The sequence below is a fragment of the Drosophila miranda genome, chromosome XR (assembly GCF_003369915.1).
Source record: "Drosophila miranda strain MSH22 chromosome XR, D.miranda_PacBio2.1, whole genome shotgun sequence".
In the NCBI taxonomy this organism is placed as follows: Eukaryota; Metazoa; Arthropoda; class Insecta; order Diptera; family Drosophilidae; genus Drosophila; species Drosophila miranda.
Genome location: NC_046674.1, coordinates 26227521 through 26254475, shown reverse-complemented (window position 1 = coordinate 26254475; position 26955 = coordinate 26227521). Strand labels below are relative to the sequence as shown.

Here is a 26955-nt window from a genome sequence, read left to right as displayed (position 1 = left end):
ACAGAAAGTCCGGATGTGTTGTGTTAATATTCCCCAAAATTTGCAGCATATTCACCCTAAGCGACTGCCCGAATGTCTCCAGCTTCTGACTATGAAAGTGGCCTGAATGGTATACCATCCAAGGTCCAATTTTCGCCGAATAACATTCTGAATCTGCAGCTCCAGAATATGAAAAACATGTATATTTCCCGGTGGGTTCACCTGGTCAATGATTGGGAAATGCAGTTCCATCATCACCAAATGTCAGTAATTAAAGTAAATAATTTAAAAGTATGTAATGAGACTCATTGTTGTCAACCGGTTAAAGGAGGTCCTTACCCGATACAAGTTCGGTTATCGATACTATCGACTGGATGCGAGAGGTGCGCGCCAAATAGAAATTGTTTGAAAGTGAAAAGGATATAAAGGCAATCTATTTGAATAAATGATGACACGTGATGGACACGTGAGTACGATTTTTGAGCGAAAATTAAAAAAAAACAGCGTATTAATGTTTCTTTACCCTTTGTTTTTAAAAGTACCTTTAAAAATTACTTACATCACTGATGACTCGTGACATTAAAAGTATTTCGCTACTCTATAGCGTTTTCACACAACCGTGCGTTTCCCATCGATATCAATATCGAACGTCATGACGTAAATAGGCATTTAAATTGGCAGATGAAGGTTGTGCGTCTGGAGAATAGCTGATTGGTTTGTTTGATGACCAGGGAAGGAACCAAATTTCGAGTATATAAATATTATGAAAGATAAGTGATGCTCATATTTATTTATTATTTTCAGCTGTAGAGCCATGAGAACTTTCGATGTTCTCCTTCCATATATCAAGCAGTGTCGTTATGGCCTTACGGCTTCACTAAATGACGTAGCTAATGACACAATCTGTTTTAAGGATTATATATGTATATAATTGTACCTTTTCCCTCAGCAATAACTTTAACGCGTCAAAATATAATATTTTACTGGGTGCTGCATATGGGAAGAAAATGCAAGAGGAACCAAATATTTCGAATATACGCACCTGCCTTCGAAAAGGACGGTTCTTTTGGCCATCCCTACGCGTTTATGCGTATGCCATGAAAAAAAACTGCGTCTCCGACAAGACGCAAAAACGCATGATATAGCCCTAGTGTAAACAGCCCATTAGAAATATATCGGGACTTGTGTACTGAGCTTGAGCAGTGTACCATCTCTATCTGTCATCACTAGTTTCATTTTTGGTTTGTTTTTTTTGTTTTTCTTGTTTGTGTCGATTATATTATTATAAATTATAGCCCAAGCCCTCAAACACCCCCACCAACGTGCGCGGCAGCAAACCTACAATGTTAACTGGATTCCAGGATTCAAATCAAAGCCGAGGCAATCAACTAAACGAAGAATACCAACAAATGTGAAATGTACGTAAATACACAGCAGAACCCATACATACGAACAATTATGTAAGGTGTGTGTGTGAGACTGTGTATATTATTAGAAACAATAGACGCTCATGCTAGCAAAAGTTGTTTAAAACAACAACAAAAAAAAGAAGATGAAGCATTAGTATTGTTAGATGGCTATGTTCGCTGTGCTATTGTGTTGTTCCCGTTCCCCCACACACATTTTCTATCACTTGTGTGCAGCACCTGTACACGTGCATGTGTATGTGTGGTAATGACTTTGCACAGTGGAATGCATGGCTTTTCCAATTGGCCTGCACACAAAACACACACACACAAAAATATACTAATTCGAGCGATTAAGTGGCTGCCCTTTTATTAATAAATCAAGTGATGTGTGAAATAGATTACTAAACCCAAATATAAATAGTATATGTGTCGGAATTGAGCAGCAAAAAAGTTAAATATTTACTGTTACCCCCACCAGTAATCTACAAATCTACAATAGTTTTCATCTGGATTAGGCATTGATTACCTGTGACTGACTACGAGTGGCTACCAATGCCAGTATATATGTACATGTATGTATTTATGCACACACTCGATTCCACAAAGACACTATTACCAGTATTTCAACCACTGTGCGTTCGTTGTTTGTGCTTTTTCAATTTTGTATTAAGAGGCGCATTCGTCATTTTCCTCGAGTTGGGGACGAAAACGAGATAGCAATATGCACACAACAACTACAGTTACCTTGCGGCGGCACACAGCTGTAAAGTGTTGTGCCATTTTAAATGCAGAATGCAGTCATTCGTATAGGCGTACCAACACATACATAAATATGCAAATGTTGAAATGCGGTAAAATGTTGCATCAACATACACATTCATGAATTTTCACGGTCAATGTTGCCCACCACCCCGAAGAAAAAAAACCTAGAATTTATTGTGTCTCTCCTTCACTCACTGTCTGTCTCTTTCTATTGCAGTGCTAACGTAATCGGGCGCAAGAAGATACATAACATTCCACATTCCATGCATCAGCAGCAGCACCAGCGCCACCGAGGAGGCAATGGTGCATCAGCACGCGAAGCAGGCGCAGGAGCATGGGGAGTAGCAGGAGGATCAGCAATGTCACAGTGCGGCCACTGTCACGACCAGCTGCTGCCCCACCAGGAGGAGGCGCCGATTGTGATGGCCCTCGGGCAGCAGTGGCACTGCGACTGCTTTCGCTGTTCCGTGTGCGACAGCCACCTGCACAACTGGTACTTTGAGCGCGAGGGTCTACTATACTGTCGCGAGGACTACTACGCGCGATTTGGGGATGCCTGCCAGCAATGCACGGCAGTGATAACCGGACCCGTAATGGTCGCTGGCGAGCACAAATTCCATCCGGAGTGCTTCTGCTGCACGGCCTGCGGCTCCTTTATCGGCGAGGGCGAGTCCTATGCACTGGTGGAACGATCGAAGCTCTACTGCGGCCACTGTTACGGGAAGAGATCGTGCCAGCCGATGCCGGCGGATGCCAAGGCACGGATAACGACAGCCGGCAAGCCGATGCATTCCATACGCCTTGTCGAGATACCCAAGGATGCCACGCCCGGACTCCGTGTGGATGGCGTGTCCCTGGACGATGGCTGTCCCTCCGTTCGGATTACAGAGTAAGGTTTCTCCCTCACTCCATTCGTAAATCCTAGCCCATCCGCCTTTATTAATCCTTGATCTGGTTCTGTGGCTCCTCTGTCTCTTTCTAACTTTCATCTGTCCATCTCTATCTAACACATGCTTGGACATGACGACAAAAAGTTTAATTTGTAATTTTTACGGCCGCATGGGCGAGCACGCCTTTGCGTGGCTAAGCTCCGTGGCGGATCATTGCTGCGGTGCAATCTATAGGTAAAAGCTATAGGCCCATGCCCATCACCCCCATCACCCTATACGATCACCCCCCTCTAACCCCCCCTGTCGTCTCTTTATCCCCAAGGATCGATGTGAATCTGACGAATCTGCATATTGGGGACCGCATCCTGGAGGTGAATGGAACGCCGGTGAGCGACTCTTCGGTGGAGCAGATCGATAAGCTGATCCGGAGCAACGAAAAGATGCTCCAGCTCACGGTAGAGCATGATCCGGTGCAGGTGTGCCGATCCTGCAGCCAGGCGGATATACAGCGAGCCTGCTCCGCCTCCACACTGGTCCTGCCGCTCAGTACATCGGCCTCCAGCGTAGAGGTGGGCGGGCGAGAGCGGGAGCGTCTCTACAAATCATCTGGGACTGGGGCCGAGCAGAGCGCCAAGGCAAGGAAACTGCGCCAGGCCACAAATGCCACTTCCTCGACAACGATAACGAAACCAGCAGCAGCCGTGCCAGCAGCAGTGCCAGCAGCAGAGGCAGAAGCAGCAACGGCAACGGCACACATGACGCAATTCAAGGATAAGGAGCGCTGCTCGAGCATGTCCAAGCTGCTGGATGACCAGCATACGGCCCAACAGCACTCGGCCCATCCGCAGCTGTACGACCTGTCGCGCACGCAGAGCTGCCGCGTCGTGCAGAAGCCGCAGCGCATTTTCCGTGCCTCGGATCTGGTCATAGGCGAGAAGCTGGGCGAGGGTTTCTTCGGGAAGGTGTTCAAGGTGACACACCGCCTCAGCGGCGAGGTGATGGTCCTCAAGGAGCTGCACCGCGCCGACGAGGAGGCACAGCGCAACTTCATCAAGGAGGTGGCCGTGCTCCGGCTGCTGGACCACCAGCATGTGCTCAAGTTTATCGGAGTACTGTACAAGGACAAGAAGCTGCACATGGTCACCGAGTACGTGGCCGGAGGGTGCCTCAAGGAGCTCATACACGACTCCAGCGAGTCCCTCAGCTGGCCGCAGCGCGTCTGCCTTGCGCGGGACATTGCCTGCGGAATGAGTTACCTCCATTCGATGAACATCATACACCGGGACCTCAACTCGATGAACTGCCTGGTGCGCGAGGATCGTTCTGTGATTGTGGCCGACTTTGGTCTCGCCCGAAGTGTGGATGCACCGCGGTTGCCACACGGTGGCCCATCTGTAACTACTGCTGCTACTGCTGGAGGAGCTGTAACTGGCAGCGATGCCATGTCGCCGAGCAGCACTCTGAGGCGAAGCAAGAGCCGACAGCGAAGGCAACGCTACACGGTGGTGGGCAATCCCTATTGGATGGCCCCGGAGATGATGAAGGGCCTCAAGTACGACGAGAAGGTGGATGTATTCTCCTTTGGCATAATGCTCTGTGAGGTAAGAAGATCCCGAAGGATCCATTCCAATTCCATTCCATTCTATTCTATTTTTGATAATATCGTCCTTTTGCAGATCATTGGACGCGTGGAAGCGGATCCCGATTTCATGCCCAGGAACTCAGACTTCAGCCTCAATCAGCAGGAGTTCCGCGAGAAGTTCTGCTCTAGCTGTCCGGAGGCCTTTATCAAGGTGGCGTTCGTCTGCTGCGATCTCAATCCGGACATGCGACCCAGCTTCGAGACTCTGCACGTGTGGCTGGAGCAGCTGCGCCACCATTTGACCACCGAGCGACTGCCGCCCGTCCGCCTGCTGCACGAGATCGAGAACTTTCACGAGAACTACCTCAGCTCGGAGGATGCCCTGTCGCCCACCTCCCAGCGCAGTCTGGACAATCTCGATGTGCTCGCTGAGGTGGCCAAGACTCCAGACATCGATGCGGACGTAGAGGATTCTTCGCCCTCGAATCAGGAGAAGGAAAAAGAGAATCTGTTGATCCGTTCGCCGGAGATACCCAAGTCCCCGCATCTGGGAAAGGATTTCTCACCAAGCGGCGAGCGGCTGCGGGACAGCATGCGTGCCCGTCGCCGACAGCGCTTCCTGGGCGCCCAGGAGGAGCGGCGCAATGTCACCCCGGAGACCCATTCGACGGAGCGGGTCCTCAAGCAGGCCCTGAAGAAGTGCCGGCCCTTCGGGGAGAAGGGCTACCTCGTCGATCTGCGTCCCGGCGCGGAGCTGCAGTTGCACGACGTGCGCGACCTTAACAACTACTCGGATGTGGACTCTAGTTGCGACACGAGTCTCAATTACCACGAGGTGAATGCTCCCACTCCCACACTGCCAGAGCTCCCGCCCAAGGAGTCAGACACTGCGGTGCCCCCGCCACAAGCCTCAGCCCCAGAGTCTGGACCTCTCATGGCCGTCGATGATATGCGGACGCGACTGCACCAGCGCCTCAGCAAGTTCGAGCACCTGGAGGAAGCGAGCCGCCGCAATATAAGCCCATCGCAGAACTCCGTGCGCAACTTTTTCAAGACACCGCCGGTGGCCCTGAAGATGTTCCAGAGGCTGGAGCACGAGGCGGCCGCCGCCGGCCTCAACGGCAACTGTCCCCCGCCGCCGCCACGCACCCAGCGCATTAATCAGACGCCCATCTTTGGGCGCCGTAATCCAACGCCGGCGACACAGCAGCAGCTCCAGCAAGCCGAATCTCTCGAAAATCTGGCCACGAGCACGACCGGACATAGCAAGCAGACGCCAACAACGGCACCCAAACGGAGCAAGGCCACTAACAGCAGCAGCGCCGTCGAAGTGCACGGCCTCTCGGCTGAAGCTTCGTCCAGATCTCCGGCTTTCATCCTTCCAAATTTCAGTGGCAACAGTCCTGGAACAGGAACAGCCACTGCTCCTCGGGATTGCCTGCCCAAGAAACACAAACTGACGCTCCCCCTGGTCCCCATGGTCCCCCTGCTGCCCCAACGGTCCAACGGCAGCCAGCGCCTGCCTATGGGCAGCCACAAGACGAAGCCGCCCAAAGGTCCCTTCAGTCGTTCGCATGCACAGCCGCCACACACGACGCCCCCCAGCCATAGCAATGCGTCGCCCACACGGCCCCGGCCTGGATCACCCAGCAAGCATTTGGCCCAGAGGCACACGGCGGCCACGGCCCAGCGCCTGAGCAACGGTATGACCAGATATTGAAGATTGAGCAACTTTCTCTTTCTGTCTCTCTCTCTCTCTTGATACCACTCAGAAGGAAGCGTTTATATTAGTATATATAGTATATTAGCTCTTGATCAGCAACAATAACCGAGGCAATATAGCCATGTCTGTCTGTCCGTCCTCAGGGGCTAAAGCAACCACATTTTCTGTTCAGACTCTTGGGATACCACGCGAGATGTTGTAGCGGCTGCTGTTGTATAAAATAAGTCATTAGGTGGAAAGAGCATAAACGAAGTGCAAGAATTAACATTAGAACATAACTAGCCGTCGTGATTCTTCTCTTTCTCTCTATTATTTTTCCACCTCTCATGTATAGTGCGAGCAAAATGGAGATAGAGATAGGGGCTAGGTCCCTCTGCATTAACCAAAAAATAAATTCGTGCCTTTTGCGAACAGCGAAAGACAGAAAGATAGAGAGAGAGAGAGCATGCAGCAGTCATCGGCTTCGATACGATCTCCGGCGCTTACGTGTATTTGCGTTGTCCGTTCGCTTATTGGAAACAAACTCTTAGTCAATCTTTTGCATATCTTTCTGTTCCTTCTCTGCAGTGGTTCCCGTCCATCAGCAGCATCAGCAGCCACATCAGCAACAGCAATCCTTGAAGACGACCCGCCTGAATATCCTCAGTCCGGAGAAGGTGCATCGTCTGGGGGCACTGCTCAGCGACCAGAAGCAAAAAATGCGCGAGGAGGCAGCGACAACAGGCGCCGGTGCCGGCGCTGGAGGTGTAGCGCACGCATTGGCGGCAGTCAGCAATGGTCATGGCCGGTCCGGGTCGGCCGGCGCGGCAGGTGCAGGAGCCGCCGCCGGAGAGAGACGCAGGAGGGCACCGCCGCCACCGCCGGTGCGCAACCATTTCAATACGCGCTGCTAGCTGTCATACAGCTGTTATACTGGGAGAGGAAGGGGGTAAACTGTTATAGCTATGAAACTCCGGAAAGCTGTTAAAAACAGTAGGGCGGAGTTGTACACAGTCACATATTTACATGGTCCAACTGGTATAACACACAGTAGGCAACTGTTATACGCACAAGACAAACGAACACCAAACAACACATTCCAACAAAAAACAAAATCGACCATGAAAAATGAAGAAAAGTATCGACCAGCGAAAAGCGAAAAGAGCGAGAGAGGAAGCTGGGGATCGCGTCTAATAGTTATAAAACAAACAACTGTTCTACCAGTATGGATCCGAATCATAACGAAGGTTAAGTGCCTGCGCAGAAGCGAAACAAATTCATGTTGCAATATTTACAAATTTATCATGTAATAAAATCAATTGTATAATGTTATATTTAGAATTGAATATAACGCCCAAAACAGAACAACTAATGCTAGTATTTAAGATTCGGTAACAGGCTCCTCCGACCCGACTGTTACTAACCGACTAACCCCGAACGAAACAAGAAACAAAAGCCACTCATCTACTAAGTATAGTATAAACTGCTAAGCAATTACCATTGTACACGATTTAACCGGTTAGCGAAAACGAGAGCGAGAGCGAGGAGAAGAGAAGAAACGTAAACTTGTGCCATGCCCAGTGATACAATATGATGGAATCCTGGGATCGAGCGGGATTTATGGAGAGAAGAAAACCCACCCCACAAAAGAAAGAAAAAAAGACATTAAGGAAATGAATTTTATTAGAAAATTGTGGTTAAAATGTGTATTTTTATATATATATGTAATACAATACAATGATAATTCCATATAAAACTATATATGATATATGAATGTATATATGTATATGTGTGTGTACATACATATATGTATGTACTTGTATTCCATGTTAGTGCTTAAATCTAATTTAGTATTTATCGATCGATTCTCCATGAACAATAACTAATAGCATTTTTTATTGAGAAACAAAAGTCTAACTTAAATGTAGAATAATACTATTATGTACTATATGCGATATTTACTCTATGTACTACATATGTATGTATATATGTTTGTACATACATATGTATATGCGAAAACTTTTGCTCAAAGAATGCATCTCTAGATCTTAAGGCACACACACACACACACACACACACACTCACAAACACGCACATTGCTAACTGTTATACACACACATAAGCACACTCCCATACACAACACACAAAGAAACATATGTATATTACTTAATGCTGATGAAGGAAGATAAAGAAACTTTTATACTGTACTTGAATTATACATTATAAAACGCTTGCAATTAATATATAGCTTCATTGCCATATAACACTCTTGTGTGTGTGTGTGTTTTGTTATGTGTGCGTGTATGTGGTATACGGTATGACAGTATCACAGTACAATGATCGCTAATGTTTCAATTGCCATACAGACATACATAGAACACTAAAGTGATTGCAAGTGTGTGCGAAAACTGTTATACGATTGGTATACAGCCTAACAGTTGTAGCACACACTAAACAGAATGCCTTCTTACGTTCGTATTGCCATGTAACACTCAAGTGAGTGCACTGCAACTTTCATACAAGTGTTATACAGTATAAAAGTTGCTGCACACACACACACACACACACACACTCGCGCCACTCAATGTTTGACTAAAAACTTTATCTAGTATTTAATGAAAATACAAAATATTTGTGGATATTTTTATATATTATATGTATGTATATACAAACGCAGTTGATAATTATTATGTTTAATTGTGGAAGAAAATGCAACGTCAGCACCCTCCACCACCCCCACAACATTCCAGCATTCCCTCCTCATTCGAATTAATTTTTTTTTTCTGTTATTAAAAAAAGGAGAAAATTGTAAACTTAATAAAAAAATGCAAATGCAAAAACGCACTTTATAATCGTTGAATAATTTATCCATTGCGTGGGTGCCTATGCACGTACAGATGGTGCATATGCACGTACATATATACACGTAAGCACTGTGCCAGCATAGACTAGGGCCGCCTCGACAAAGAGATACCCTGGACTCCAGTGGGATACAGGGGCAAAGGCAGAGGGAGAGAAAGTAAGTTACATTTCGATGGACGACCGCAAAGGGTATACAAAAATCAGTTACTCATCACACAGGACTCCCGCAGCGCAGACGCATCCGCCTAGAACCCCAGCCTAGCCGTTATGCACTGCTACGAGCTCGTTACATGTAATGTGCGTCTGGCGTTACGCATTGCACCCTTCCAGATCGGATCATTAATATAGCCAGAAGGAACAAATCCATTTGCCGTGCCCATGCCCCGTGGTTTAGCTAAAGTCAGATACTTTATAATTTAATGGGTTCTGTGTTAGCTTTATGGATTAATAATATCGGTAAATATTTAAAATACTTAATTGCACACTAAAGAAAAACAGGACCTATTTTTACAACCGTTTCCTTGCCTTACTTTCCGCAAAATGATAAATTATTTGGCTCAAATCTAAAGTAGATGCTGCTTTATTTCCTGTTGCTATTAGCGATAGATATCTGAGTCGATATTGGCCCATACTAATTCTCAAATAGTTTTTTATTATTTGTAATTTAGATTGTGCAGCTGTTACTGGAACTGTATGAAATAGTTACATTTCTGTAAATACATCTTATCTCTCATTATTTCCCTGCAAAGTTGGTTTAAAGTTCATGACTTTTTTATTTCCGGAAGAAGTAGGCTATAAATTTTAGGGAAATGTTGGAGCCAATTGCATTCGAATATTTACTTTGAAATGCGTGTCACTTTTCTAACAACGTTTTTTGGTCAAGAAAGTTATGGCTTTAGAAAAATAAATATTTTTTGCACCTCCCTTAAACCAGTAAAACGTTCCTTTAATTAAATTATTATTGTGTTTAGTAAGTACTTTATAAAAATGGTAATTTTAGACATTTGTTCCCGGTCATCAGACACTAACTATTAAACATTTTCTTTACTGTTCTTTTTCGCTTTGCTTTAAAAAATAGATCAGATCTATACCACATTAAATAGAGGTTTCCCTGGCTTTGCACTACCATGATTCGATTATGATACCAGATCCCAACGTTTAATTTCCGGAAAAAATTATAAAAATACATATGTCACGATTGCAATTCCACAGAAGTTCTAACGGCATCATTTACCACCGTATCGAACTCTTGACTGGCGCAATGTAGAAAGTTGTTGGGAATATCCCTGTGTGCATTAAAATTAGTTTTTGGAGATTTTTTCGCTAGTAGTAAAATTTAAGGTTTGCTGGTCAGAGTGCGGGACCCCTGGGATTGGTAGGCCACCACACTCGAGGGGTCTTTCCCTACGTAGCTACGCCCCCCTTCCGCGCGCTGACTCTCTCTCCTACTCACACACACACACTCTTCCTCGTGCAGTGTTCGCCTTCGGGCGGAGGAGAGCGAGATATAATGGCCGGGTGTTGTTATAGCGAAACAAAAACCGTAGCGGAAACATCAAATGTTTTAAAATTCGAATAAAATAGGTCATTCGAAATTGGAATACCCTCTGCAAAGGGTATCAAAAAAACGCAGCTACGCATCCGCCCACAACCAAAGCCGTTATAACCGTTACGAGGTCGAGACGTGTCGTGTGTATCTGTCTGCGTTACGCATTGCACTCTTCCAGGAAGCTTCTTGAAGCGCGCACACGCACAGAACACCCACGCAAATTCACTTGCGTATGTACATGCATACATACATAGGTATGGGCGGGTTGTACATATGTGCGTGGGGTGGTATATGTATGTATGTACATGCCACACAGCACGACAGGTTGTATCCATCGTGGAATTTGTCCCAGACCATGGTTCAAACGGATCGATAAAGGCCAGGCCAACAGCCCAGGACAATGCATACACACACACACACACACACACACACACACACAAGCAGAGATAGAGAGAGAGATTAGCACTGCTGCCTACGTTTTACAATGGAAATCAATGCAGTTCGTAAACATGCGCAATGGAGGAAAACACACATTTTCACTTCACTTCCTTTTTCCTGGCTCCATCATCCCCATATACAGCACAGAGCGTGGCGCAACGCTCCCAAAAGTTCTGCTCTGCTTTTAATTTCATTAACAGTGCCAAGTTCTGCTAAATCAGCTGTTCGCTGCGAGGGAGAGAGAGAGAGACGACAGCGCATGCATGCAATGACATATTCAAGGTCTACATTCGTGTATCGATACCAAAGAGTGGCGTGTCCCTTTAACAGCCTCCCCCCCATCACCCACCTTTCGCTTTGACCATGTATACATACACAGAATATGAAAGCACATATACGTATACACACTTCGCCTGTATGTATCCCATGACACGAACGCACACCCACCAAAAACACCAACATGAAACGTGCCCCTTCGCTATTTTGTTGGAATTGAGTGCATCATTGGGAGCCCTGCCCAGCTCTTTTTATACCTAGTACTTGTAGTACAAAAGGCATATTACATTCTTCCCCTTTTCATATTACCTTGATTCCCATCAATAGCCGAGTTTTTATTGACATCTACATAGATCCAAAAATGACTGTGAATGCCACAGTTTTGAAGATAAAATAAAGAAAATCTATGTTTCGTCTCTCGTTCCCATTGTTAATTAATTTGTTAGTTAATTGTTAGTTTGTTAGTTAATTTCACATTTATACATTTTTTTTATATACACAAACTGAGTAATGGGTATCTTAATGTCGAGGCAAACTTTCAGACGTTTTTGTTGTTGCCTATGACGTGCTCGCACGTACGCAACTGTTTATCCGTTTATCCAACCCCTCTCCGTACGTATGTAAATGTATACATACATATGTACATGTATACAATCCACATCTAAGACTAAGAAGAGCGATTGTGACGTTTGAAAATACCGTTTCCAACGGCCAGCGATAATTGAAAAGCAGGCTAACAGAAGTTTAACTAAAGCAAAAAGGGTATAGGTATAGGGTATAGGTTATTCAATAATCTTAAATCCATCCGCATCCATTGAGTGGGAAAAAGACGCACAAGTCAGAGTTGGATTATAATTGCGTGAGCTTATTTCGACCGTGGTTTTGTATGGAAAAGGCACTCATACCAAAATCACGCTCAAACCATTGCCTCACACAAAAGAGCGAGAGAGAGAGAGAGATTATTTTTACGTTCGAGAGAGTATCTCCCTTCGGTTATGTATGTTGCAGGGAATAAGGAGAACGAGGTAGAGCTTCGCAGCTTGCTAGTTGTACCCTGGAAAAACAGGATATCATAGAATTTGGATACCTTGTAACGCAATTATCGGGTCCACTGAGTGTATATATTACATAATATATGTACATAATACGGCTCTGAAAGCTAGTCTTTCAGTTCTTTTCCAACGAAATCTTGTTCGCATTAGGAAGCAGGTTGGATAACAGAATTTGAATTAGAGCAAGTAACATAGAGCATTGAAATTTCCATACTCCATACCTCATCTATATTTTTTATATTGTACATTTCCACAACAATCTCGGTATGTTGAGCAAAAGGGTGTGGAGAACCTTGCATGCGTTTTATATAGCTTGCCTGGCCCGTTGTGCCTGTTGTCCATATATTCTTTTTCCTAAGCATTTAAGATTTATTGACTTTTTATTTACTTTTTTTTAACAAAATAAATGTTTTTATCGGTATATTTCGGCGGTATATTTCGGTGCTCGTACTTCAGTATGAGCTCATACTTGCAACGCAAAAATAAGTCGGGAAAGCATAACACGGTTGATCGACTGCTAAACTATGGAAAGGTATGGACAACAGGCAAAAAAAGCCAATTGAAATTGCAAGGCTCGTACGAACCTTACCTCGCCGAGTTTGATCAATTATATGCTGTCCTCATGGTATGTAAGGCAAAAGGGTGTATTTTACCTTGCATACGTTGCCTTTTCTGGGAGGTTTTTCCTATTGTCCATACCCTCTTATTACACAGAAATTTCCTAACGGGGAAATTTTACAAGCTTCCTTCCATGGTATGTTGCTCAAAGGGGACTTTTAATCGCATCAATTGTGCTTTTTTCTTATGTTTTATGTTGCTGGCAACATTCAGGTTGTATGGACCAGACTTATGTGCCGAGAAAACGAGCAACATTGTCCCACAACATGGGCACGGAATGTACCCTACGATATTATAGAATTTTGTCATCCCAGGCTCCAAGAACGGCCTTGCAGCCCCAAAATTACAAATATAGTAGAGTGGCTAAAATCAAAGTAAGCACTCGACAAGCGCGGTTGGTGAGTAAGCGCGTCGTCAAGAAAATAAATAAAATAATTTGAAAAGTTGACAACGTACTAACGTATTTATTTCGTATCTTGTATTTGAGAAAAGCAAACGTTTGTTTTTTGCCGACCAACTCTCGCGAACATGACTGAACGTGCCGCCGCGGACGAGGAAACAACGGAAAAAATAGTGTCGCATGAATTCAGAAAAGTTCATTGATATACCCCACAAAAATATCCAAACAAAATATCACCTACAAATATCAAGCAAATGTATATATCAACATTCGATGTATACCTACCGCGCACAACGCAACAGAAAATAACGCTCTTTTTAGCAATTGATTTTTTGTTGGAAAGAAATAAATAAAATAATTAATAAGTGCGTCAAGTTGAGTACGTTCTCCGGAATTTGGTTCGATTGGTTCCTCCACGTTTTTTGGCGTCGTCGGCTGTACGTGTCTATCTCTCTCTCTCTCTCTCCCTCTCTATCTGCCCTGCTCCGCATGCAAGCGCAACGAAACGAACAAGAAACAGAAAACGTAAACGCGTTCGTACACATCTGCATGTGCGCGACTGTGTTGGTGTATATGCGCGCGCGCGTTCATGTGTGTGTGTGTGTGTTAGTGCCGCAGCGCAATAGAAAAAATCAAATGAAAAAATGAGACAAGAGAAGAGAGCAGCCCGCAACCGAAGTCCCCCCAAAAGAATTGTTTTTCCATTATTTTTTCTGTGTGGTGCTAAATAAAATACACAACAATATAAACAAACAAAAAAAGCGTAAAAAGTTACTGAAAAACAACTGTAAAGTAATGGCCGTGTGTGTGATGGCCTGGCCCATGTACGTGTGCGTGTGCGAAAATCAATAACAAAAGGCAAAGCACGAAAACATACAAGAAACCAGTGAGTGAGCGGTGTGTGTGTGTGTGTGTGTTTGTGCGTAGGGGATAAAGGGGGATAAAATGAACAAGCAGCCGCCCGTGTGTCCAAGAGCAATGCGTCGCCGGTTCCAGTTTAAATCCGAATCCGAATCTTTGCAACGTCAATTTTTAAACATTCGCATTCGCATCGAAACCAATTGAGAAAACGCTAAACAAAAGAAAACGAAGCCAAAAGAAGGAGGATAGAACAGAACAGAACAACCCCAGAAGAAGAACAGTTAGTGAGAGGAGCAACAGCAGCAGCGACGCCAACGCCAACGCCGACGCCAAAAGTAGGGCGACTTGCGCGCGTAAATTTGGGTCGTCGACTGCAACTGCAGCAGCAGAAGCAGAAGCAGCAGAGGCAGCAGCAGCACAGCCCAGTGTGCATTCCATTGGCGGATTTCCAGTGTTCCATTGCATCGCCCCCGCAACGCAACGCAACCCCCTCCCTCCTCTCTTCAATCAAAATCATTGCAAAATGTCGCTGCAAACGAAACGACAGCACTGTTACCTATGTGACCTGCCCCGCATGCCCTGGGCTATGATCAATGACTTCACGGAGGCGGTGTGCCGCGGCTGCGTCAACTATGAGGGCGCCGACCGCATTGAGGTGGTGCTGGACGCCGCCCGCCAGATGAAGCGCCTCCATCCGAGCAGCAAGCGGGCGCACGAGAACGGCGAAGTGGTCGTCCTCCAGCAGCAACAACAGCAGGCAGTAGCTGGTCTCCAGCAGGTGCCAGGATCGCATCGTGGAGCGCCAAGCAGCAGTGCCGGCGGACCTGGTCCCTCCGGCGCCCCCGGTGGACCCCTCTCGCTGGGCAGCTCCGCGGCACTGGGTGTAGTCGCCGCCGCTGCGGCAGCGGCCCATCATCATCATGCCGCCGTCGCGGCCGCCTACCAGATGCCCGTGCCACGGATCGGACCTCCGTCGCAGCAGACCACCAGCCTCATGGACTATCCGGTCAAGTTGGAGGCGTCGCCGCATGACGGGGCCGGCGGCGTTCGACCCGTTCGCATCTCCCACATGACGCCCCACCATATGCCGCCCAACTCGGCCCAGAGGGCCGCCTCCGTGGCCCAGCAGCAACAGCAGCAGCAGCAACAACAGCAACAACAACAGCAGCAACAGTCCGGTGGGGGCGGGGGCATGGCCGGCGGTGGAGCCGGCAGTGGACCCACGCTACCGCCCGCCCTTTCCGTCAATCTGAAGCGCCCCTCCTCCGAGGATGTGGACGATCAGCAACAGCCGCATGGCCCCCACGCCGTGGTCCCATCGGATGCGGCTGGTCCACCCGGCGTCAAGAGAAGCGCCCTCGACGATCCCAACGGCGTGCGGCCGCCCCTCACACGCGGCGAATCACTGCCCGCCGCCGTCAGCTACGTACCGGAGCGGCAGCTCAATTTGCGGGACAAGCAGCAGCCGGTGCGGGCGCCCAGCTTCGATGCTTCGACCTTCAAAGCAGGCGGTGAGTAGCGTACCACAAAAACACACAATCATATTCCAGTAGGAATGAATGTGCTCTCATTACGGCATAGATCGTGAGAGCTTGAGAGCTTGAGAGCCTGAGAGCCGGAGAGCCGCTTTGTGTGCATGCAGTCTTTGGGGGGAAGAGGAGAGGGCGATAAAGCAGGCATGAATACAGGCCAGAATGTTGAAGCGTGATTTCTGTTGCTGTAAGGTGGTGGGAGGCAGAGGGGCGCTTATCGCTTATCGGTGGGGGCTCCTTATCGCTGGATGGAACTTGATGAGGAACTAGGCTTAGGGCAGGGCTTCGGTGGCGGGTTGGCTTGGCTGCTGGGGAACGGTACGAAGGGAAGGGGATGGGCATGGGTAAGCGGTAATCGGTAATCGGTAAGCGGTGTCGTTGCTAGTGGACTTGCCTGATAACCAGGTCCGGGGAGATAAGATAACGCTGGGGTACGTACCCAGGCAGGCAGGCCTCTTATCAATCCATCCAGTGTGTTTAACGTCTTATCAGGGCTCTGGCTCCGCTGCAGCGCGTATGTGTGAGTGTGTGTGTGTGTGTGTGTTGGAAGCGCAGGCAGCAGCTCTTCCAGGCTCTGGGCCACAACAACAGATGTGTGTATGTATCCAATACACCAATACACACACCCGCAGAGAAGCAAAAATGCAACCCTCGCCTGCCGAGGGGCTGCAAACCCTTGCCATTGGCATGCGCACTACATAATATGCACACACGTTCATGTACACGTACACGGACACGGACACGTACGTATTCGTATTCGTATTCGTCCGGCTCCCGCTACAGCTCTAACACACTAATACACGGCCATTGTCACATGCACGTACGTAATCGTAATCGCTCAAAAGGGCGGCCGACGCGACGCTACGCGCAGAATGTAATAAAAACAGAGACGTGCAAAAATCGTCGACGCTGACGTTGCCCCATGTAACTGTGTGTGACCCCCCTCTAACCACCCCGCCCCGCCCCGCCCCGCCATCACGATCCCCATCAATCGGTCTTTCTCTGTCACTGCTGCTTCTTCCTCTTCTCACTTGCTGCCGCTGCTGACCGAAAACCCGTTTCGGCTGCTGGCTTCGCTGTCTTCTCTGTGTATCCGTATATATGTACGTGTGTATTAAATGTATGTATGTGTATATATTTGTTTTTTTTTCCTTTTAGTGCGCGCGCAAAACGTCATTAAACTTGTTTTGGTTTTTATTTCTTCCTCTTCGTTTTCGTCTTCGTCTTGTTCGGCGTTTCTGTGCTGTTTTTACGCTATGTGCGATAACCGGAGTATAGATAAATTTTTTTTTAGTTGGTATACGTACTATGGAACTCGGGAGGGGTGATGGTGGGGGATGGGAATACTGCAGTGACAGCGATCACTTAGTAGAAGAACAACAACTGAGAAAGATGAAGAAAGAGAGAAACGACAACAACAACAACACCAGGCCCGATGTCGTCATCTGCCCTACGCACAGTGGGGCCAAGCATTGAGAACAATAAAAAAATTAATTTAAATAACAAAAAAGATTAGATATTCATTTAGATTTGTAAATCTTTACGCATAGCGGTACAAAATTGTTTATGTCGATAATGTTTTTAAATTTTTACTCGATTCATAAAAAAAGTCTTGCAGCAGTGTGCCATTTCTTAGGTTTTCGTATTTGTATATATAATTTTTTTGCTTATTACGTATTTACGTTACACTTCTTTCTATGTGTGAGTGCGTGTGTGTGTGTGAGTTTCATGACCAAAATTCCCTATACGGCTATGTATACATACATATATATGTATAAATGTATGCATGTATACTAAAAATATATCAAAACAATTCCGCGGGTGTACATACAGGAAAAAACTTGTACAACGTGCGCGCGCTCGTTTCAAAGCTCCCTCCATGCCGCTACCCGCCCACGGGCTCCACCTCCTTTTCGTTTCGGGCTTCTTCGTTCGACTTCATCTTCATTCAGTGCTTTGTGTGTGTATGTATCCCATCCTAACGAGTGCGAGTGCGTCCAGTGTGTGTGTGTGTGTGTGTGTGTGTACTGACTGACCATTCCAATGAGTTCGCCAGGAATTTGTCTCTGCAAGGCAGTGTGTATGGCGGGCGGCGGGAGGGGGTATATGGGGGGAGAGGAATCGTAATTAGGCAGGCATGCAATGCGTATGCATGTACATATACATATGGATATATGTATGTATGTGTTCTTTCTCTCTTCTTTCAATAGCACCAGAATCTGTCTGTACAGTGGCGAGCGCAAGAGAGAGATGGCTAGATAGAGCTCAGAGTGGAGTGCACGGCCGCTGTTAACCGTTAAACACGTGAACAAGCCTGAGCCTGACGGGGCGGTACTGCAGCTGCGCTGCGCTGCGCTGCTCCGCTCTACTCTGCCGCTGCTCTGTCGCAGCACCGCTGCTCTGTCGCAGCACTGCTGCGGCTGATAAGATGCATTATTTCAACTGTTGTTGCCGATGGCCCCGCACAGTGGCACCGCAGTCATGCGCCCTTGCATCGGCTTTCTGTGAATGAAAGCGACAATGATTTTTTTATTATACCTACTCGTACATTTTTATTTTTATATATGTATGTTTGTGCATGTGTACCATTCTCTCTGGGGAGAGTGTCAATCGAGTGGCACTTGGGCTGTTTTAGATAAGTAGCTTATCGGAGATGAGATTGCGCCATCGACCTTATCGTGCAATAAATACGTATGTATGTGTATGTGTATCTTATCATATCTCAGGGAGTCGACCATGCGGCCATGTGTGATAAGCCAAAAAAAACTGTGCTCGATAAGGGGCCTAAACCCCATGACATGCGACCAGAAACCAGAGGCAAATATTCTAAAGAGCATGCGGTGCTCTCAGGGGACCGTACCGATACTGATATACTATCACTGGAGTTGATAACTAATCGATTATTGATCGATAAGTGGCCCAATAGAATTTTCCCCGATTTGTCAGCATTATCAGGCTATGCAGCCGCATTCTATTGTACGGAAACGGGCTAACGAACAACAATTTCGATTTGATAATGGTAAAAACATATTGCTTCCATTGATTTTTGGTTACGATTATATGGTAGAGCTTCTGTCTCTCCCGCAGACTCAAGTCGTGTCTGTCATTCTCTATCTCTACGATCTCTTTCTTGGATCCGTTGAACTTCTCTTGCCTTTGAACGACGGAAACCGAAGGATTAGTACAGTAGTACAGGGTATATATGTACACTCCACTACTCCATTCCACTTTCGTTTGCTTTCGGCCCGGTTCTATACACACAGCTGTTTTATGTAGTATCTTATCGTGAAGTGGCCGGACTCTCCCAATCCACCTCTACGTCTACGTCCCCGTCCTCTGTCTTCCGTCCTCTACTATCTTATCACCCATGGCCAACTTTGACTGATAGCGAAACCCGGTACCGGGTCGTGTCTCTCCTCTCTGCCTCTCGGTGTCGTTGGTTTTGGTCTTTGAGCACACCCTATGCCAGAGAGAAACATTTGTTTATTTTCCATTAGATCTCCGTCTGTACTGTATATGATTCCTTTGCGTTGCATAAATATTTGTTCTCAAATCGATTCGAGGAGCCACTGAAGGTTGGGACTGTGCCTGTTGAAGGGGTTTGGTATTAGGCGAGAGGAAACCAAACCAATCGATGAATCCACTCAAAAATAACCCTTGGGGCAACCTTCATTTCTTCTTCTACTCCCGTAGCGCTGTTGCGGGAGTTCGATCCCAATATTGAATAAAGTATAGCTACAAATGAAACGGATTGTGATTTCTACGGGAAATTCTACTCATAAACAATATTTTCATTCTCCCATAGGAATCTCCTATCAAAATACAGAACAAGAACTCTTCTGGGTTGAGGTGGGGGTGGAAGGAAGGCAGAGATCGGGGGGAATGTGTGATGATGAGGTGTCTTCATTCATACAATGGCATATAGTTTATTTCTTTTACATACAATACATACTTAACAGAGTATACACAATACGGTTTCTTTTTATTCCCATACGAATATGTATAAATATTGAATTTTGTTTATGATGTGTGGCCCCGATTCTCCCCCATAACTGTATCTGCATCTGTAATCCATAATCCGTAGTCCAAGTGTAAATTGTGAATCATTGCTGGGGCTGCTGGGGTGTAGTGCGAATTTGTCGATCGCGGGAATATGGTTCCATAGGCAGGCAAAATGTGTGTGTGTGTGTGTGTGTGTGTGTGTTGGTTCGAGTAGAAAACTAAAACGAATCTATAAATAGAAATCATATTCGATACGGAGAACTGGGATCGCGAAAATGTCTGTTGATTGTTCTATGAAAAATGCATAGACCTAGGCATTGGCATGGGAATGGGAATGGGGTGTGTGTGTGTGTGGAGTGTGTGGGATTTGGGGCAACTGGGATTCTAAATGGTGCATAAAATGCATACGCACATACGTACATACGTTCATGATAGAAATAGATGAGACACAACCAGACGCGGTCGAAAGTGAAACGTGCTTTTTATCCAAACATTGCATTCCAATTGGATGCGGCCCACTGTGCCGCCGGTCGGCCCGGCCCGGCCCGGCTTCATTCTCGAAACTGTATGTAACATGCGCAGGCATGTTGTCCCTCTCGGGCGTGCACTCCACTGTCTGCACATTCTTCTTCTCAATGGGCCATGTGCTGTTGTGCTATTCTTCTCTTCTCTGCTCTCTTCTTTTCCATTCTCTGCATTCTCTCCATTCTGCCTTGCAAGGAGTTTGTAGCTGCGTGCGTGCGTGCGAAAGAGATGGATTTGAGCGAGATAGGAAGCTCCGTTGCATTGCTCTCGCTGGCATTTATGGCTGCAGTTGTTGCCTTTTCACTCTCTCGCATGCAAAATATAAACAAATTCTATAAATATACACACAAACGCACACACACGATCTGCTATGTGCTGGTGCGTACATGTTGGGGCCACACAACATGCACGACGACAATGGGCGACACCCCGAAATTGGCCATGTCGACGACGTCTGTCTCTCCCCTGCCAATTGCTGTAGCCATGTAGCAGCCGCTGCCGCGTAAGCAGTTTAGCCATAGAGCAACAGCTTTTTATGTTTCTTCGTTGATTTCTTCAAATAAATAATTATAACAGCACTCGCAATGCTGCGAGTGGCCATTTCGCTGGCCATTTCGTATGCAGCCCACTGTGCGGCTGCCGGCCAGGCGGCTCCAACTGACAGCGTCGTCGACATTTGAGCAATGTGCTCGTGCCCGTTGGGCATACAAATTAAAGAGCGCTGCTGCCGTCTCTGCCTTCTTTTTTTTTCAATATCAAGCAACAGCAGCAGCAGCAGCAAAAGTAAATTGTGGCTACGCGTGCGCGTGCAAGGCATACGAAAAGAGGCGGCTAGAGCAGAGCTTAACAGCGCCGCCAACAAGCAGGCACCAGAGATGTGGCAGCAGCAGGGCAGGGGCCTGTTAAAACTTGCACGCTTCGTCGTCATGTCATGACGTGACGAAAAACGAAAAACGAAAACCCAAAGCACAGTCACAACAAAACTTGAAGAAGACTGAAGACTGAGAGACGACTAACTTTGGGGCTCGTCGTTTGATACCCTTGCTGAACCTTCGCTTCTATGGTAGCTACACATAAATACAAACATATATACTTATGTATGTAAATATATATACTATTTACATATGACATGATGATCCAGACCAAGAATTACATATGCGCTACAAACATGTGGCAAAAATCATCATACTTTGTGCAAAGGGTATGGGTCTGTGTGAGTGCGTGTGACTGGTATACATACACAGTATTGCATGGCATGCATGCAAAAAAGAAAACGAAAAGGAGCCGAAAGACGAACCGGCTCGGACCAGCAACTGCAATTTGCCGCGCTCTCCCTCGCACTCTCTCACTTGGTTGCATGCAAACCGCCACTATCGCTGACACTGCCTCTGCCGCTGTCTCTGCCTCTGCCTTATGATTGTGACGTATGCGCAGCAGCAGCGCCGCAGCAGAAAAACTTGTTTCGTTTCATTTCGTTTCGTTTCGTTTCGTTTCGCTGATGTCGTGCGCGTCGTCTGGGCACATTGCCAACTGAACTGACGTTGACGTTTGCAAAAACGAAGCAAAAGAAGAATGGGCAGAATATAAAGACGAAGAAGAAGCTGCCAAAAGCAGAAAGCAGAACAAACAACACAACAAAACAAAACAGACACACACACACGCGCACAAAAAGACCAGCTGTGACTGCACAGTGGAACCAGAATGAAAACACTACACAGTGACACGCAATTGTGTGAGGCCATTGTGACGTCATACATATATTGAATGGGGTTGGGGATGGGGGTTTGGGTCTTGAGGCCAGGGGCTTGGTGCTAGGGGCTTGGGGCTTGGGGCTTGCTGCTTGCTGGTGAATGAAACTTGTTGTTGCTACTGATTCTGCTGCTGTCGTTGCCAAGTTATATAAAAATATGTATGTCTGTATGTACTGTTGTATGCCTACATTCATATATAGAGTAGACACATTTGTTGTGCCAAGTTCTAAAATTACATTGCGGAACGCAAGAAAACACTAACAGAAATGCATAGTGGTATTCCTGCAAACTTTTTTGCTTTGATTTCGTTACCAATTGAAAGCCCATAGTGGAACCTGATTGCTGGTGAGGTCGATTCATGGTCCTACGACTACTACTACGAACAATGTAATCTTCGACGACTGAATTCAGGTGGGATAAAAGTAAATTTTAAATTTAGCTAAACTATTAAAGAAGACCTCAAATATCTTGCAATCATTTCATTTCATTCTTTCGCATCATCGCAGTCCGCTAGTCCGCTAGTCGGAGTGTCCCATTGTTGTCCCATGACCACCACAGTGGGTGTGGACAGGCATCACATGAACATGCAAATGCGAATGCAATGTAATTACATAGCGTTATAGCGTAGAGGGGCCAAGGCCCCCACTGTACAATGCACTTGAATGCTGGGGAAATAACTAAACAATTACAAATGTGTTCCACCTGTGCATCTATGTACATCTGAAAAAGAAAAGAAGAAAACCCTTGTTTGTATCTATAATTATCTGGTATATACATACATCTAACTAATCCAAACACCCATCCACTATACATTCCAGAGCACCTGTCCCCGGCCAGTCGACGCAATGGATCTAGCCCGCCCTCGGGACCGCTGCCCCCACGTAGCGTACACTCGCCGAATAGTTCGGGTTAGTTGTTGTTCACTGTTAAGCTTTTTGGGCTATGATGATGATGATGCTATCGAATGTTAAGTGATCCTGTTAGGATGAAATCAAAAAGGGAATACCGAGAAGGGCAGCCGCATTACACGAAAATGAGACGAACCAATTAGAAAAATTAAAACTAAAGATGAACTTTAATACTATAAAGATTAATTTCTGGTTGATCCCTGAAAGATCCCAAAGCACGAAGTTTCTGGAAAGTTGTATCAATTAGTAAACGACTGAGACTATATTCCCATATATTTCCATCTCCTGTCTGTCCATCCGTATGACTGAAATGTTTCCACAAGCTGGAACTGGGAATTTGGGTTTCTTGTTTATTGAGCGACCACTTGGACAGAAGGATTATCATCTCTAAAACGAAAATGCAACCCAATGTATAATCCATTTCTATTTGTAACTGTTTTCCATTTTTCTTCTCATACAGGCTCCTCGTCGGGTCGGCGATCGTCGGGCTCCCGGCATGTGTCCAGCACAACCGTCACAAGCACAGAGGTGGGTGGTGCGAATGCCGGGCAGGCGGCCGTATCCGGCGGACTGGGCAGTGGCAGCGGAGGAGTAGCCGGCTCTTTGGGGGTGCCGGGCGGCGCCAGCAACTCCCAGCTGTCCGGTGGCAGTGCCACACCTGGCAACGGGGGCGGACCCTCATCAATGCCACCCGGTGCGGGGGCCGGCGACGGCAGCACGGCCGGGGGCAGTAATGGAGGAACCGGCATCGGCGGCGGCGGCGGTCCGTCCGGCAGCAATGGCAGCGGAGCCGTGAACCCTGGCCCCGGGAGCAGTGGCAGTCAAGGCACGCCAGGCATGGGCAGCGGCGGAGGTGCTGGTGCCGGTATCAGTGGGGCGCCGGGCGGCAGTGCAGCATCAAATTCGGCAGCGGCGGCAGCGGCTGCGGCCGCTCAGAATGCCACGCTCAAGTGCACCCTGTGCCAGGAGCGGCTCGAGGACACGCACTTTGTCCAGTGTCCGTCAGTGAATCACCACAAGTTCTGTTTCCCCTGCAGCCGCGAGAGCATTAAGCGGCAGAATGTGAGTATTTGTAACCCTCTCCGCAGAGCGTTTTACTGATACTTTCTCTCCCTCTCCTTTTTCCCCAGGGACTGGGCAACGAGGTGTACTGTCCGAGTGGCGACCGCTGTCCGCTGGCCAACTCCACCATACCGTGGGCGTTCATGCAAGGCGAGATCACCACCATACTGGGCGAGGAGGTGAAGGTGAAGAAGGAGCGCGAGTCTTAATGTCCGTTTTACTGTAAAAAGCTGCGCAGAGCTTTGGAGCACTTTTGAGAGAGTTGTGTTTGTGTGTGTGTGATCTCTCTATATCTTTCTCTGTATACCTCTCTCTCGCACACTCACATGCCAAAACTCTCTCTCTTATTGCACACGCCGCTCTCCCGCTAGAGTCAGTTTGTGTGGGTATGTGAGGGGAGGGCTGGAGAGGAGGCGACATTTTTTTTGTGGCAACCGCAGCCAGTGACTGCGGCGGCGGTAATGTTAACGGCAGGAGACGCAGCCAGCATTAAAAGCTATCTCTCTCTGTCGAAGGCGACCGACCGACCGATAGATCGATCGTCCGACCGATCAATCAACAACAATAATTTTGTAGGCGTAAGCAGCAAAGAACTGCTGGGGCATGCCCCACCATATGGTGGGGGATCCCAAAAAAACAAAAACAAAATAAAACAAAAAATTGAATCAAAGCAAAAGCGCAAGCAGAAGCGGAAACGGAAGCGTTAGAACGTGAAAAGATAACACCAACACCAACAACAAAAACAACAACAAAAACACCAACAACCAACGATAAGATGAAACATTCTTGTAGCATACTTATGGGCGGAAGGAAGGAAATGGAGCAGAGAAGCAGAAGAGCAGAAGAGGAGGAAGGCCCCGAGAAGCGAGAGAAAAATTGAAACATTTCTTATTAAAAACAAGAAAGAAAACCTACAACTTATACACCTAGAAAACAGATCATAGAAACAGTAAAACAGAAAAATACACTTGCTAGATATTAGACGATAACTTTCCTTTTTTTTGAATACACGTAGATCTACATATAAATACTATACGATAATGATACATTTTGTTATGTAGGCAGGCTCGATCGAGAGCGATTTCAATCATAAGTTTACCTTTAGTTTGTACTAACTACTTAATTTATTTGACTAGACGTTGCCTAATTTAGTATACACCTTCACACCCCACGCGGGTGATCGAACTCCAGTAAATATATATTATAGTTTTTTTTTTTATTTTAATATTAACTTAATTTTGTTTTTACACATATATGTACACATACATATATAGGATATATATGACCTTTTTTTTTGTATTCTTAACTAATTTAAAATGATGAAGAGAAAAATCAACACGTAAAATAATGAAGAATGAAGAAAAGAAACGATGGAAACGAGAAAGAGCAACTATTATTATTGCTAAAGAGAACTGTACATACGTATGCATACCCCATAATCGGAATATAAATATAAACATGCTATATTTAATAATATATAGAAATATATTTGATGTTGAAACCAGAGAAGAAACAACCAGAGCCAGAACTAAAATTTTAAACAAATTTTTAATCCAAGCGAATGCCGCAGAACGCAGAAGGCAGAACGCAGATCGCAGATCGCAGAAGAATCAATCACACAAAAGAGCAGCAGTAAAATTTTAGCCATATTTTTGTCGGATCGGATGGAGGGCATGCACCGCAATTGCAGTTGCGTCGTTGCCAGACTTCCGCTCAGCCTAACCAGAAAAAGTCTGGCAGCATTGTGTGTGCTCCCTTTGGGAAGTATTTCGCAGTTTACTGGGGTCTTAGCGCTGGCCAAGCGATCATCGATTAAGCGAATTTTTGTAGCTCTATATATCTGAGCCGAAAACTGAAAACGCACAGGACCAAACACCGAGCCCGAACAAAATCGGGTAACATTTCAACCCAAAACAAAAAAAACACTGGATACACAGGGTTTAATGAAATGTGTTTTTTGATCAGGTCCAAGTCCGTGTACACGGCCTGCGTTTTGTGTGGGACTGTGCAGTCGATCATGACTGTACTTTTTTGCAAGTCCAAACCAAACTAATTTACACGCATTAGTACATTACTTAGTACATACGACTAGCGGTTTTTTACTAGCGAATAGCGAACAGCGCACAGCAATGGAGTAAAGAGAACAACAAAGGTGTACTTATTCCAGATGAGGAGCCGGTCTCTGGAAAGCTCCCTCATCTTGTATAGACACCCTGTACTGGCAATTTTCAGGGGGATATTCATGAATATACAATTTACGTGTGCATATACTCGTACACACAGAAATAAATATATGGCGGGAACATGTATGGAACTCTTGAAGGCTACATACATACATATGTTACGTATGTGGATGGAGCCTAGAAATGAAAGCTATCCCGAGGAAGAGACTATCAACTCTACTCTTTCGGGAGCTACTCGTCTAACGAGGCGGAAGCCTGCAGATCGGTGGCTGCCTCGTTTGGGTAGGGCTCAGCCCCAAAATGGCAATGAAGTAGTAGCTGCCAATCTCTGTATAACCTTCTCTAGTGGCACTCTAGTTTTCTTCCAAACCATTTCCCCTCCCTTAATCCAGTGAATCAAAGAAAGGAAAGAAAAGAGAAACAAAACACATTTTGTGATATAGCCTAGCAAGAACATGAAGGAATAGAAAAAAACAGGATAGCAGGAAGCAGTGCACTAAGAAACGGGGATATCAGCCCTATCGCTCTCCTATTGTGAAAGGGAGAGAGGCATTTCGAGTGAAGGCAAAAGAGATATGCATACTGATATGTAGGCAAACAATATGATCCCCA

The 26955-nt window shown here is 46.3% G+C and overlaps 2 protein-coding genes and 1 long non-coding RNA gene across 6 annotated transcripts; 2 read left to right on the top strand and 1 right to left on the bottom strand.

Annotated features, from left to right (window-relative positions):
- The first annotated feature begins 1116 nt into the window (after nt 1-1116).
- LOC108152729 (LIM domain kinase 1) lies at nt 1117-8531 on the top strand. Of its 3 annotated transcripts, XM_033386823.1 has the most exons (8): nt 1117-1220; nt 1275-1397; nt 1867-1960; nt 2368-3039; nt 3185-3274; nt 3363-4641; nt 4717-6325; nt 6913-8531. In XM_033386823.1, exons 3-8 carry the CDS (start codon nt 1941-1943, stop codon nt 7236-7238), a joined length of 3996 nt encoding a protein of 1331 aa, XP_033242714.1. In that variant the 5' UTR covers nt 1117-1220; nt 1275-1397; nt 1867-1940; the 3' UTR covers nt 7239-8531. The 3 variants fall into 3 exon arrangements, with proteins under 3 accessions (XP_033242714.1, XP_033242715.1, XP_017137757.1); XM_033386824.1 differs by lacking the exon at nt 1867-1960; XM_017282268.2 differs by lacking the exon at nt 3185-3274 and having other exon boundaries at nt 1118-1220.
- A 4854-nt stretch (nt 8532-13385) lies between these two features.
- On the top strand, nt 13386-26739 carry LOC108152595 (probable E3 ubiquitin-protein ligase IRF2BPL). The gene is made up of 4 exons (XM_017282050.2): nt 13386-15891; nt 23009-23098; nt 23559-24160; nt 24229-26739. Exons 1-4 carry the CDS (start codon nt 14904-14906, stop codon nt 24367-24369), a joined length of 1821 nt encoding a protein of 606 aa, XP_017137539.1. The 5' UTR covers nt 13386-14903; the 3' UTR covers nt 24370-26739.
- Nucleotides 19815-22023, bottom strand: LOC108152596. Of its 2 annotated transcripts, none has more exons than XR_004471282.1 (2): nt 20335-22023; nt 19815-20143 (listed from the first exon to the last, which is right to left on the bottom strand). It is a non-coding gene; the product is annotated as an uncharacterized LOC108152596 (long non-coding RNA). The 2 variants fall into 2 exon arrangements; XR_001774835.2 differs by having other exon boundaries at nt 20339-22023.
- Nucleotides 26740-26955: the final 216 nt, after the last annotated feature.